Raw genomic sequence first — 14,281 nt, forward strand, 5'->3', positions numbered from 1 at the left:
TGGTGTTTCCACTGCCTGGACTTCTGGTGTGGTTGCCATGGGAAATGGGGCTCAGTGAGCACTAGGTCTGCGCAACCTGCTCTGTCCTCGTGTCCACTCTCCAGACTAGATAAGTGAGACCCAGAAATGACATGTAGGTAAGTCTCAGGTGGTTTCCCAATTAACTGAAAATCCTTTCTCACTTGCTTCATTGTCCACCTACTTTTAGTCTCTGCTCCCACATTGCCATCTGTATCTGCTAACAACACACACAATCCCTAGCCAGGTGTGGTGGCGCACGCCTTTAATCCCAGCACTCAGGAGGCAGGCGGATCTCTGTGAGTTTGAGGCCAGCCTGGTCTACATAGTGAGTCCCAGGACAGCCACGGCTATACAGAGAAACCCTGTCTCAAAAAGCCAAAACCACGGCCGGGCATGGTGGCACACGCCTTTTATCCCAGCACTCAGGAGGCAAAGGCAGGCAGATCGCTGTGAGTTCGAGGCCAGCCTGGTCTACAAAGCGAGTCCAGGACAGCCAAGGCTAACACAGAGAGACCCTGTTTTGAAAAACCAAAAAAAATAAAACAAAACAAAACAAAAACAAGAAAAAAACCAAAACACAATCCCTGCCCCAGCCCTGCTCCTTGCTCATGACCATCAGACAGGGGCATGTTTACTGCCTTAGCTGTATCTAGCCCCTCCCTTTCCACTCAGCGATGAGCCCCTTCTAGGTAAGGACCATTCTCACTGCTTTGTCTCCGAGGTCTAGCGTATGCCTGCCAGGAACCACACATTCCGTGGGGGAAAATGAACAGTCTGCAATTCCTAGGACACTTCCGTAGTCTCAGCACATAGAAACGACCTGCAGACCTTCCCTGTCTTGGCTTCCTTGTAGGAAGTCCTAACTAGGTCCCTCTGGATGCAAAAGGCATGGTGCCCAACGGCATCTCTGAGTGAAAGGGACAGACAAGTACACTTGGAAGAGCCCTTGGTTTGAACTTCATCATTTGCCACTTTCTTCTTGCCCTGGGCCTGGCCACCACCATCCTTTTAGAGCCCTAGAATTTAAGACAATAGCTTTCTTTCTTTCTCTTTCTTTCTTTCTTTCTTTCTTTCTTTCTTTCTCAAGACAGAGCTTCTTTCAAACTCGCTCTGTAGACCAGGCTAGTCTTGAACTCACAGAGGTCTGCCGGCCTCTGCCTCCTCAGTGCTGGGATTAAAGGCGTCCCACCGCCCAGCAAGAACTTTCGATCTAAAGATGAGAGCCATGGGGGCGGCGCACAGTCAACCTCACACCCTCCTGGACTCTGAAGGCTGCAGAGCATCTGGAGTCATGCAAAGAGCTTTAGAAAAGGCCAATTTCAAAAGAAAAAGGTGGAGTCAAAGGAGAATGAGCAAAGAAACCACAATGTATACAATCCGCTAAGTGGAGTGAAAATAAAGCCACTGTAGACAGTCTTCAAAGGAGAAAAAAAAAAAAAGAGAGAGAGAGAGAGAGAGAGAGAGAGAGAGAGAGATGATTCAGAGGTTAAGAGTCTGACCTCTCTTCAAGAGGACCGGGCTCAATCCGTAGCACCCACATGCAGGTCATAGCTGTCTGTAACTTCAGTTCCAAGGGATCAGATACCCTCACACAGACATACATGCAGCCAAAACACCGATGTATGTAACATAAAAATAAACAATTAAAAAAAAAAAAAAAAAAGAGCTGGGCGGTGGTGGCACACGCCTTTAATCCCAGCATTCGGGAGACAGAGGCAGGTGAATCGCTGTGAGTTCAAGGCCAGCCTGGTCTACAATGCTAGTCCAGGACGGCCAAGGCTACACAGAAAAACCCTGTTTCGAAAAACGACAAAACAAAACAAAAAAACAAGAAAAAGAAAGAAAGAAGGAAGGAAAAACAAAACAAAAACAAAAAACAACTTTCGCGTCTCCCAGGCAGGACTTCCTAAGTACCAGGGCCTTTGCACGCATAGTTTGTTCTGCCAGGGTGTTCTCCCCTGTCTGCCCGAGGCCGGCCCTCCTTATCATTTAGTCCCCTTTCAAAGGTCACATCCTCAGAGAACCTTTGACTCCTTCCCACCAATGTGACTTTGTAGTCCCTGTTGGTTCTCTCCATTTCTCCCAGTACAAATGATTTCTGCATTTTTTCTCCCACCGCCTGTCAGATCTGATCTCTGAGTGTGGAGACCCTAGCTGTTCTGCCTAGCGTTGTGTCTGTAAGCTTAGGATGGGGCCTGGCTTATCGCGGCTTCCTGGTAATTCATTGAACTGGTGATGATCTTTCTTCTGTCTTTCATCTCGAAACAGAAACACGAAGATAGGAAGAAATATGATGCAGGTTGTTAATTAGTGCCAGAACCTAGAATAGAAAGCATCTAAGGTTAAGTGTACTAGGGCTGATTTTGGTCCGCTGACCGCAACCTTGAGGTTGCCAGATCTTTCTTTTAAGGCCTCAGTTTCTCTCCACCTGGAAATGACTGCTGGAATGAAGTAATCATGACTATCATATACTAGCACGTTTCTAGAGTTAGCATCCGTAACCATCACCAAAAATAATATCTTTGGTGTAGTATCTACATTCCAGAGACACAGGTAAATCGCACCGAAAGCCGCAGAAGGAGAAAACTACAACACCCAGGGATCTCCGCGCTGCGACTGCGCATGGTGACCAGTTCGCGAGCCCCGCGCGCCATCTAGCGGCGGCCTGGAGAAGCGATCCGCTCGGATCCCCGAGGGGCGGGGGACCCGCGGCGCACGCAGTCGGGATATTCGGCTGCAGCCGCGAAGCCGGGGGCCAAGAGCCGGAGCAGGAGCGGAGGCCGGGATCGCAGCCCGCCGGGCCCGCCGCAGCCATGGGCAACCGCGGCATGGAAGACCTCATCCCGCTGGTTAACCGGCTACAGGACGCCTTCTCCGCCATCGGCCAGAACGCGGACCTCGACCTGCCCCAGATCGCCGTGGTGGGCGGCCAGAGCGCCGGCAAGAGCTCGGTGCTGGAGAATTTCGTGGGCAGGTAGGAGCTGCACGGACTCCTGCGCCCCGGTTTCCCGGGTCCCCGCCCCGGGCTCCGACGGTCTGGGCGCTGCTCCGGCGGACCGAGCGCCCCCGCCCCCCACTCGAGTCCCGGGGTCCTCAGCGCCTCCGCCAGCCTACAGACATCGGTGGAGTCCCCCACTCACGCCCCCTCCTTCACCCCATCCTCCACAGGGCGACCCCGGCAGAGGACTGTCCTTGATGACCAATACCCACACCGAGGGGGCCCGCATTACTCAGCGCCTAGCTGGGAGCTGACAGCACCGGGAGGGCAGTGTCCCCTTCCTAGGCTCCGTGGAACCCGCTCTGCTCCCGTGGGAATTCCTGGTCGTGACAGGGGACGGCCCCCTCCCCCCCCCAGTCCCTAGGAAAGGACACAGCCCCATAGGCATCGGGGACCAGGCACAGCCTTCCCCCTCCCTCGCACACGCACACGCGCGCGCAGACACACACAAACACACACGCGCACACACACGCGCACACACACACACACACACCTCTGCGGCTCCCGCCGCCATCCGTGCGCAGCGCGGCGAAGGGGGAGGCGCGGGCTGCGGTGCGAGGAAGGGAAGGGGGGGCGGCTTGTGACCCTCTACGAAAGAGCAGCGGGCCCCTGGCTTCGCCGCCCCTTGGGAGGGGGCTGCTTGTCAGTGTACTCCCCTGGCTTGGCAGAAGGGTTGTGATGAAGAGAAAAGGCGGCAGAGGGCAGAGATGACTAAGTCCAGGAGGCAGGATGGCGCGGAGGTGGGGGTGGGGGTGCGCCATTGCAGAACCTAATCCTCCTCAGGCCTCTGATCCCACAAGGCGCTGGAAAGGCCAGGTGGCAGAGTTGGGGGCAGCCTTAGAGACAAAGGTCTTGGATTTAGGGACTCAGGTAGGGTCATGACACCCCCCCCCCCCCACCGCAGGCTCCCTTGGAGCAAGGGACGACTGAGGTGGCATTTCTGGTTCTTAGAACAAATCCTTCTATGAGCTCAGGTGCAGAATGGGGAGGGGTCTGCCAGGCCGAGAGAGGAGACAGGAGAACTGACCTTGACCCCTCACCTGCGTGGGGCTCTCTGTCTCATCTTTCTAGAAAGTCTTGCTTTCTTGCAATGACCTTCATGGCTGAGGAGATGATTGGCATGAGGGAGAGGGAAACAGTGGCCCCTCCTTCCAGAGGAAGAAGTGTTCAGTGGGGTGACAGCAGGGTCTAAGCCAGGTTCTCCTGAAAAACCTTGAGCAAGTTACCTTTCTCTAGCGAACCTCAGTATAGTACGGACAGACTGGCTGGTTGATGCCACATGTCCTGGGAAGCCACAGCAAACCCACCCTGGCATAGGAAGAGGACCTGAGTAGATCTATGTATTCGTGGGATGTGGCCATGCCATGCCACAGTGGAAGTGGCTGCGTCTGTCCTGTCAGCAGAGAGAAGCAGCTGTCTCTGGATCATGTGACCCCAGAGCTGCAGATACAGGCAAGAAACCATACAGATGAGCCCCTTCCCAGGGTTCAGCAGTCAGGGCTGTTGAGGGTCGGGGAATATGGCGCCCTGGCATGCAATGATTCCCAGCACACTTTCAGTGTGTAGACTGTGGTCCCATCTCCCGCCCACTGAGTGTTTGCCGGACCGCTGTGAGACAGACTGTGTGCTCTGATCAGGGGTGAAGACTGGAGAACTCCACAGAGCCCCTCCCATGCCTTGCCATAGCCCCGATGAAGCAGACACGGTGGTGTCCACCATATAGATGGCCAATTGAACTTAGATGCTTCTCTCAAGGTCACATATTGACCTGTTCGACTCCATCTTGATCCTACGTTGGTCACAGGGGACTGATTGTAGCTATCTGGGTTCCCTCCCATCTGTAGGATGGGGGACCCCAGAAGCTTACCCTGGCCTCCTAAAATGGTACACAAGCCATTCACTAAATCCATGGAAGAGAGTCGTTGAGAGTCTATTATCCTGGGAACCTATCTGTGGCGCTCCTGCCCTCTTGGAGTGCAGCAGGTCTGGGCAGAGAGACAGACACAGCTGTTTACCTGTCAATGGCAGAGCAGGGCCTGGACTCTGCCCTTTGTATCTCAGTGCCCTTGGCCTCAGTCCATCGGGCCAGGAGAATGCAGGTCTGGGGCAGAAGAGAAAGAGGACTGCTCCCAAATTAGAGGAGCAAGGGGGAAGCAGTGTTGACCCCTAAAAGCTCATGGAGAGGCCAGGGCTGGGAGGCTGGGGTGGGGTTAGATTCCAGCCAGCCCTACCTGTGCCCTCATGGATTCCCGACTGTTCTACCTAGCTCTGGGTCCCCAGACCCGTGAACATGGTAACAACAGCTCTTTCTCCTGGGGCTTCCAGAGCACCAATCCCCTGTGGAGAGGAAGTGGGAAACTCCCCAGAGGACACAGAGCTAATCCAGGCCAGCCAGGCTCCCAGGCATGGGGAAGACCCAGTGTCAGCTCTGCAATGGAGGTGACCCAGCAGCTGCCCAGGAGCCTTCTAGCATTTGTTTGAGTTTATGCTATTTCTTTTACTACCCTTTTACAGATGGGGGGACCAAAGCCAAGTCATTCAGGTGTATAGCCGTCATTCTTGGAGGGTCCATGCTGGTCACACTGCAGAGTCTTGGGTGAGGGCAGAGTTGTATATTCCAGAGAGAGGAACTGAGGTAACTGAAGGCCAGGTTCCCGGAGGGAGCAGGGCGACTTTCCACATAGAGGGCTTAGAAGAAGGTCACACCTAGGAGAACCAAACAATGCCAAACTGTGTGAGGAGCTGGAGGGGACCCCAGGCCAGGCAACCGCAAGTGCAAAGGGCCTGGGGCAGGAAAGAATCAGTTGAAAACACAAACAGGCACCACTATGGCTGGCATTTGCCCAGGTAGGAACAATGGGACAGGCATAGGTAGGGCCTCCATTGTGAGGAGATTGGCTTTGTTTTCATTCTCCTTAGAGGCTCCTGAGTGGTGTGTGTGTGTGTGTGTGTGTGTGTGTGTGTGTGTGTGTGTGTGTGTGTGTGTGTGTGTTTGTGACTTGAGATGATTCTGACAAGTGTGTGACAGGAAGGAAGCAAGAGACAGGACTGAGGAGGCTCCTCCAGGGATGTCAAAGACTGTGGCCTTAGGTCTGTCTGAAGCTGGGTCCCACTGGTGGACAGACAGAAGAGGGAGTGGGAGGGGCTGAGAAGGACTCAAAGGTGACTTCCAGGTCAGGGTAGATGCTGTCAGTGCAGTCAGGAGAGCCTGGGAGAACTGACCTTAGGGGCCGGTAGAGTAGTGGATAGGTTAAAGGCAGCATGGAGTCAGTCTTGTGCTTATTGGGCCAGAGATGTCTTAGATGGCTCCTGGTGGTGTTGGGGAGCTGTGGGGAGGGTACACAGGAAGTAAACATTTGGAAACCCTTGCAATAGACGTGGAATCTAGTCTTGTGACAGTAGATGAGCTCCCCGGGTAGCACAGCTGGAGGAGTGTCTGTGGACCCCATGACTCTCTAGTGTTTCCTGAACAGATGTGTCAGTGTGCTCCCTGCAGTATGCAGGGCCACCTATTTGCCCTCGCTCCCAGCATTCCTCGGTGTGGGGGGCCGGGTTAGAAACAGTGAGAGTGAGGCAACCACAACAGGCCCACGTGTGTTCTTCTCTATCCCTGGCTACCTGTTATTTTCACATCTGTAAAATGGGTACGGTAACTGCATGTCCTCCGTGAGACGTTGTTGAGGGCTGAGAAAACACAGGTGTAATAGAGATGTGTCTTCTTCCATCCAGGGTGGGGCCGGAGGGGGGGGAAGGGGGCAAGTAAGCTCCTGCCGGTAGCCCAACAGCCAGCCAGAGAGAGGCAGATGACAGCTCCCACAGCCTTGGCCTCCGTTGCCCCTCCTCACTTTCTCACGGGAGCCTGCCCACCCTCCAATGTTAAGCTCATATTCTCTCTAATCTCTTTTCTTAGTGTGACCATTTCTTCGAGTTGGAGACCGAAGTTGAAAAGAGTGAGGGGATGTAATGGACATCCCAGACAAGGGATCCCTAGCCTGGGGTGGACAGAGAAAGGGGACTTGTCCTGGGCTCACCCCAAGGAAGTGGCGTTAAGGCTGACCTAGATTAACACTAGGTAGGACAGAGAAGCTGGAAGAAAGGGAAGAGCCACAGCAGGTGTGGAGAGAATTTTCCAGAAGTGGCAGTCACTAACCCTTACCCCTCCACCCATGGTCTCCTCAGAGCACCCGTGGCCTTGTGTGGAGCTCACAGCGGGGGCTAGACTCTGCCAAAGGCCATCTCATCTCCCGCATCCCCTCCCGCAGTCCTGGTGGCCCAGAGAGCTAAGGATGAAAGGTGACCCTGGCAGACGAGCATTTGATCCCGGCGCCAGGAGAGTAGAGTTTCCTGGGCTTGGTTGGGGTCAGAGGGTGGGAACCCTGGCTCCTCAGGCGGTGAGTATCCAGGTAGGGCATCAGTGCAGAAAGACAGGTGTGGGCACAGTGTTGCCGGGCATGGGCAGGAGCAGAGCCAGAGGCCCACCTGCCATATGTCTAAGGATTGCTGTCATAAATCAGGCGAGGAACCGCTAAAGGCTGTACAGTCTGCCCTAGGCAAACCCACCTCAAGTGGGGATGGGTGTCCCCTCTCTCAGGTTCCCTGTCCCTTCTCATCCCATCCTGCATCACAAAGCTCTCTGCTTTCACGTGTGAACTCCTTAACTGTCATATTATCTATGGCTCCAGAAAAGATCTCTCTCATGGCAACCCCTAAAATGAGGGCCACTTTCCCCTGGACTCTGCAGACCTTTACCCATAGGAATAATGGCGCTGGAGGTCGGGTCCCCTCTTTCTCACGCCCTAAGGACAGCCCTGATTACCGTCTTTTTTGGGGTCGCGATAACCGGCGCTGGAAAGAGTGGACTGTCACCTCAGGCTTTCAGAACGGCCTTGAGAAGGTCGCGGTCCTGCCTGATGTCACACAGCAATCAGACCAAAGGCAGGAGAAGAACCAACAGGTCTCCCACTTCTAGGCCAGACATTCCCCTGTGCCCGTTCACATCCCACGCCCCGCCCCCACCCCCCCATTTGTGCAGCCCTGGCTCTGTCCTCCCTCTGGTGTCTCCGTGACTCTTACCCCTTCTGAGATAGAAGTCTGAGGACCAACCCAGCTTAGGAGGCTTGGGATTTCTACAGGCAATAAGGAACCGGCTTAATTAGTCTTAGAAAGTGCTTCGGGCAGATTCCTTTTGTTTTTTGTTTTGTTTGTTTTGTTTTTCCGAGACAGGGTTTCTCTGTGTAGCCTTGACTGTCCTGGACTCACTTTGTAGACCAGGCTGGCCTTGAACTCACAGCAATCCGCCTGCCTCTGCCTCCCAAGTGCTGGGTTTAAAGGTGTGTGCCACCACCGCCAGGCATTCAGGCATTCCTAAGTGGTAGAGGCCTAGTGCCCTGGACAACAGCACCAGGACCAGCTTCCCCAGCCAACACATCCAGAGTTTGGTCCCCAAGGCCCACAATGCCAGCCACGACAGCAGTCGCTTCCCTAGATCTGGTCTTGGCCTCCAGCAGGGATCTCTACAGCACTCCCCCCATCTAAAGCCCTCTGTGGACCCTGCCCCTCCCCTAAACTGAGCCCCAGGTCCCCAGTTGAGCCCCGGAGGCGTGTGCAGGTCTCCTGACTAGCTGGCAGTTCGCAGAGGTCATGGGTTAAGGTCTCTGACACAGTTTGTCTTCCTGCTCTTCGGCTCCCGTCTTCCTTACTGGCTCCGGCCTCCAAGTCTCATCAGCCAGCACCTCTGGATGTCCTCCCCATGCCCTGTCTCCTTGTCCTGGCTCGGTTCCATCTGCAGAGTGGGGCTCTGTTTCCCCTCAGAGCATACAAGAAAGGAAGCTGGGAGCATCTGGAGGCAGCAACTATTTAGCGCTTCACCTGCCCTTAGAGAGGCAGAGAGGCAACAACCAGAACGAGGAGGGAAATCACAGTAGGTGAGTCCCCAGCAAGCATGCAGAGCACAGAGGCAGAAGAGGGCTGGGTTTTGAGCGCCCCCTGTGGGCACCCGTGGTTAGGTCCTCCACAGTCGGCCTCTCAGGGCATCATCTTAAGGGCCCTAGAACGGAACCACTGAATCCCATTCCCCTGATGGGGAAACTGAGGCTCGGAGCAGGGACACACTTCTGGGAGTGAAGCCGGAGATTTCTCCGAAAGCTGCTGTGGCAGGAACACACCAGTCCAGAGACAGTACCAGGTGTCCTGGGAGATGTCCCTAGAGAGATTCCAGCTGAGAGTCATGTGACTTCTGCCCCGTGAGCCTCAATTTTTCTTCCCCCTGTGAGATGGGAAAGCTGAGCACCCTGACCTTAGCCAGCCATAAGAGCAGTCAGTCCATGTGGTAGAGAGTTTTTGTTGTTTTGTTTTGTTTTGTTTTGTTTTTTTCTGGACAGGGTTTCTCTGTGTAGTCCTGGCTGACCTGGACTCACTTTGTAGAACAGGCTAGCCTCGAACTCACAGAGATCCACCAGCCTCTGCCTTCCGAGTGCTAGGATTACAGGCGTGTGCCACCTTGCCCTGTGGATGATAAATTCTTAAACAGCCTTATTGCTGTGTGATTTATGCCCCATAAAACCCACCCGTTATAAGTGCACAATTCAATGATTTTTTTTTTAGTGTATTTACAGAGTTCTGCAACCATCATCATAAACTAATTTTAGAACATTTGCATCACCCCCCAAAAGAAATCTCAGGATGTGGCAGATTTCAGGGCTCCAGCAGAGGCTGGCCAACAGTCAGCAACCACTGGCATTAGAGATGCTTAGGGCGGCTGTCTCACCCCCACCCCCATCCCCCGCCCCAGGCCTCTGCATCCTGAGTGCTGGCGTCACAGGTGTGCACCACCACCGCCCAGCTAAAATCTTAATTCTTTAATTAGGTTGGTGGTGGGAAGGAAACTATTTCCATTTTGAAAATGTAACTTCCTAGTGTAATCAACACAAAGAGGGAAGGAGGAAGGGGAGGATTGAGGAAGAGAGGGAGGAAAAATAGAGAGAGGAAGGCTGCATGGATGGAAAGACAAAGAGAGGGAATGGGGGCGCCTAGGAAGGGTGAGCATTGCCGCGAGGGGTCCCACCCCATCATCGAGCATTGCTGTGGGGGGGAGCCCATCCCATCACCAAGCATTGCTGCGAGAGGTCCCAGCCCGTCACCAATTCACACCATGACCTTGTACAACAACTTTCTTTTTGTGATTTAGTGTCCCCTGCCGTCCTGTGAGCTGTAAGTGGGGACTGGGAGAGCTCCTCACCCAACCTTAGTTTGCTCAACAGGGTGTCTGAGTGCCCGCCCCGCGTTCACTCAGCCTGAGCTCTGGGATACAGAGGCAGGTCCCACCCACTCCCTCTGGGACCATTAGCATATGAAGGGAGGCCAAGGCTAGACTGCCCTGAAACGTTCAAACATCAGGTTGATATTTATAAGCGGCAGCATGTGGGCTGCCTCGGGCCTTCTGGGTCTCCTGGGGCCCTGGGAACAGAGAAGCACTTGTTGCCTGAGGTAGCCTCACCTACTCCCTGTGTGTTCCTTGGCTGACAAAATCTCTGTCCATCACTTCAGATCAATGCTTCGGAGGCCACCTTGGAGCATGGCCAGCCCTGCTCTTGCCACTTTCAGGAGCTCCATTTGTCCTTGAAATCCCTCTTGCTCTTCCAAACCACTCTTACTTACTCTCCTAGCCAGGCTGGAAACCCACCTCCTACCTCTCTCCCAGGAATGATCAGCCATGCACTATAATAGCTGTGGCTTGCCCAGCCTTTAAACTCCAGTAGACCCCAGAGGCATCCATTGCACTGGTGAGGAGAGATGGTCACTTGTCTACAGTCCAAAAGTGACAGCGTCAGACCTGTCTCCTGTCGGAGCCCAAGAAACAGAAGACAGACAAGTTAATTCTCATCATCATTTGCACCCAAGCAGGGCCCAGAAATCAGGACGCCTCGGGTTCTGGAGTAGGAAGGGGGGTGCCATGTGGGCACATTGGTGTGGTGCTTCTAGCCTCCCTGAGAAGGGGATGACAGTGCTGATTTAGTTAGGAAGTAGGTGGTGCTGGAGGGGTCCTGAGAGGCGTCTGTTTTGTCCCTTCTGTGTCTCAGGTTTGAAGGTGTCTCTGCAGATGGCGAGGCGAGGCCTCCCTGAGAAACCGCCATCTGCTCAAAATGAGTGGGAGAGCTGGCAGGCCACCAGCTGCCCTCCCATGCTGGGCTCTTCACCGGCCTCTGGTGCTAAGGAGCCCTGCACACTTTCCCCAGATACCTGCTCTGCCGTCCCTCTGCCTAAACAAGAGGTGCGATAGTGGCTCCGACTGGAGGTTGGATCAACGACACTGGCCCTTCACAGAGAGCCTAAGTGGGACAGGGTGTCCAGGTGGCATGAAAGAACCACAAAGCCATTCCTTCTGGTGTCTCTGGGGCACCTAGTCTATGTCAGGCTCTGTGTCTGCACATGGGGACTGACTGGTCCTGTCTGCTGTCTGCCCAGGTGTGAGGTTTCCTAGGTTGCTCCCATTCAGCCCCTCCCCCCACTGCTGTGTGTCCTCGCACATCCTTGCCCTCCCTGTCCCACCTTCAGGACAGTGGTGGGACAGTGGAGTGCTCTCTGCTCCCGTTTGCCTTCTTTTCCTCTTGCCTTTCATGAGGACTTGGTGCCCAGAGTCATTGAGGCAGAGGTTTCTGTGAGGTTTCAGATCTCTTGCTGAAATTTGGGGGGTCCCCCCTCGAGGAGGCTGTAATGAGAGACCCTCCTGTGGTCTCCGTGCCCTGGGCATGGGCTCAGTCTTTCAGCTGAGAGGCCCTACAAACCCTTTAAAAACCATGTATGTGGCCAGATGTGGTGGTGCACGCCTTTAATCCCAGCATTCAAGAGGCAGAGGCAGGCGGAACTCTGTGAGTTCGAGACCAGCCTCGTCTATAAAGTGAGTCCAGGACAGCCAGGGCTACACAGAGAAACCATATCTTGAAAATCCAAAAATAAAAAAATAAAATAAAATAAAGCCAGGTGGCCGGGTGTGGTGGCGCATGCCTTTAATCCCAGCACTCGGGAGGCAGAGGCAGGAGGATCGCTGTGAGTTCGAGGCCAGCCTGGTCTACAAAGCCAGTCCAGGATAGTGAAGGCTACACAGAGAAACCTTGCCTCAACAAAACAAAACAAAATAAATAAAATAAAATAAAAACCATGTGTGATGTCCCACAGTAGCTGAGCACGTACTGACTCTTGAGTGAAGGAATGAGTCCAAGGGCACCAGGCAAGGGAAAGGCAGGGGTTGTATTTGAACCCACAGCCTCTACCTGGCACTGTCTCTTAACCACTGAGACAAGCAAGTGAAAGGAAGCATGCCAACCACGCAGGATCTTGTTGAACTGGTGGCCTAGCCTTGAAGATTTGAACCCAGCACTTTGAGGAACCAGGACTTTTAACAAGCGGCTGAGTGGATTCTGACACAGGCCGAGTGGGACTCATTTAGAAAGCCTGGGCTCCTGACATCTACCTGGCCCTCTGAGAGCTTGGTCTTAGCTTCTGAGGTGGCCTATAGGGTTCAGCTCTGAGGTGGCAGAGACTTGGGCTACCCCCTAAGCAGCCCTCAACCTCCTCAGGTGGGCCTTGGGATCCCCACGCTCTCCAGAGCCTGCCACCCATCTGCTCACAGGGAGGCCTCTCAAGGAGTAACTTTAGGGAAAGTCCACATCTCTGCATGGGGAGGGATTTCTATGGGGAGTCCATCCTTTTCAGCCCCTCCTGCAGTTTCCACAGTAACTGCTGTTGCCATGGTTTTGCTTGGCAAGCAGCTGGTGAGGAAGAGGGTGGACCCGAGGCCCCTACACCCACCAAAGCCACCAAAGCAAGAAAACAAATGTGCTATCTCCACAAGTCTGGAGTCCCCAAACAGAGGGGTGACCCTCCCGGAGGGAGTCACTGAGTAAAGGCTGGGCCGATGAGGCAGGAAGTCCCCTGGACTGGGACTCCCTCCCTTCCTGGCCCGCTCTGTCCTACCACAGGCTTCGCTGTGTGATCTGTTTACTTGCCTGTCTCCACCGCACTGTGAGCGCCTCGCCTCGGGTGGGGAGCTGGGTGACTCATCTTCTATCCCCACGGCCCAGCACAGGGCCTGGCACAGAGCAGAGTCAATTCAATTATATAAAAAGCTAAGTCTGGCTCCTTGGGTTTGGGGGGTGGGGTGGCACAGCGGGAAGGAGGACGCTTCTAGCCTCTAGGGGTCCAACAGCCACTTGAGTTCGAATGCCAGACCTGGGGCTGGACTGTGGAGCCCAATGGTAGAGTCTAGCCCAATGTCACACACCCTAGCAGATAGGAAGGGCTGGTTTTGAAGTCCAGCCCTGAGGAACAAAAGAAACAACACTAAGACCCAAGGCACACCAGAATCCAAATGAATAAAACCAAACTCATGTGAAGCACAGCTCTGCTGTGTGACCTTGAGTGAGTGAGTCACTTCCCCCCTCTGAGTCTCCATTGCCTCATCCATAAAGTGAGAGTCTCGTTGGATGACTTAGGGGTTCCTTAGAAAGCATTGAGCATCTCATGCCCTGGGCTGGGCACAGTATACAGTGGTGGGCGGAAAGTGCCTACCCCGCCCCTTTGCAGACTAGCAGAGCAAGAAGGAAATGCATTTGCCTGGTACCCACACAAGAGTAATGATTGCCAAATGTCCCTCCCCTTCCCCAGGATAGTGGCCCACTGACCCCCAGCAGCCTCTGCTTTTCTAGAGGTGGCACAGGAGAAGGCCCCAAGAGGCCCCTGAGCCTGTCTGTTCTCCCTGAACCCTCTGCCCCTGAGCCTGGGGTGCAGGAAGTATTGGGAGCTGTGTCTGGGTCTCCCCTGGGTCTCTCCCAGGAGATGGCTGGCGGCATCAGTATGGTCCCTCAGGCTCTGGTCTGCTTCCTCATTTCCTGGGTTCTGGGGGACCCCGTTGCTGCTAATTCTGACAGCCTGCTTCCTTGGGAGGCCTCCACCCTCTAGCTAGCCTGTGGAAGAGGCATGGGTGGGGGAATTGAGAACAGCTGACCAACAGAGATTCGGCCAAAAGGTCAGCCGAAGGGACATGAGTGGGAGCAAATGTTGGGTATGGACTGTCAGGTCTCAGGACAAGGAAGACTTTGGGGCCCCCTGTGCAGGCCTATAGAAGGGGCTAAGTCCACAGGGCCTGGAGGTCAGGAGCTTTTACAGAGTCTCCTCCAGGGTCTAGGCCAGGGTCTCATCCGCTATGTCATGCTGCCCAAACATCCCCGGGGATGTTTCTCCATCTATAAAGTGGGGACAGTAATC

The 14,281-nt window shown here is 54.4% G+C and overlaps 1 protein-coding gene across 6 annotated transcripts in view; it reads left to right on the top strand.

The window, feature by feature from the left end:
• The first annotated feature begins 2,713 nt into the window (after positions 1-2,713).
• Positions 2,714-14,281, top strand: part of Dnm1 (dynamin 1) — a 47,358-nt gene continuing 35,790 nt past the window's right edge. For 2 of the 6 annotated variants that reach the window (XM_051166928.1, XM_051166926.1), the window contains exon 1: positions 2,714-2,995. In XM_051166928.1, the coding sequence (XP_051022885.1) occupies positions 2,835-2,995 (161 nt within the window). In that variant the 5' untranslated portion in view covers positions 2,714-2,834. The remainder of the gene's footprint in view (positions 2,996-14,281) is intronic. The other 4 variants (XM_051166924.1, XM_051166925.1, XM_051166923.1 and 1 more) reach the window with 2 other exon arrangements.

The sequence above is a fragment of the Acomys russatus genome, chromosome 24 (genome assembly GCF_903995435.1).
Source record: "Acomys russatus chromosome 24, mAcoRus1.1, whole genome shotgun sequence".
Taxonomy (NCBI): domain Eukaryota; kingdom Metazoa; phylum Chordata; class Mammalia; order Rodentia; family Muridae; genus Acomys; species Acomys russatus.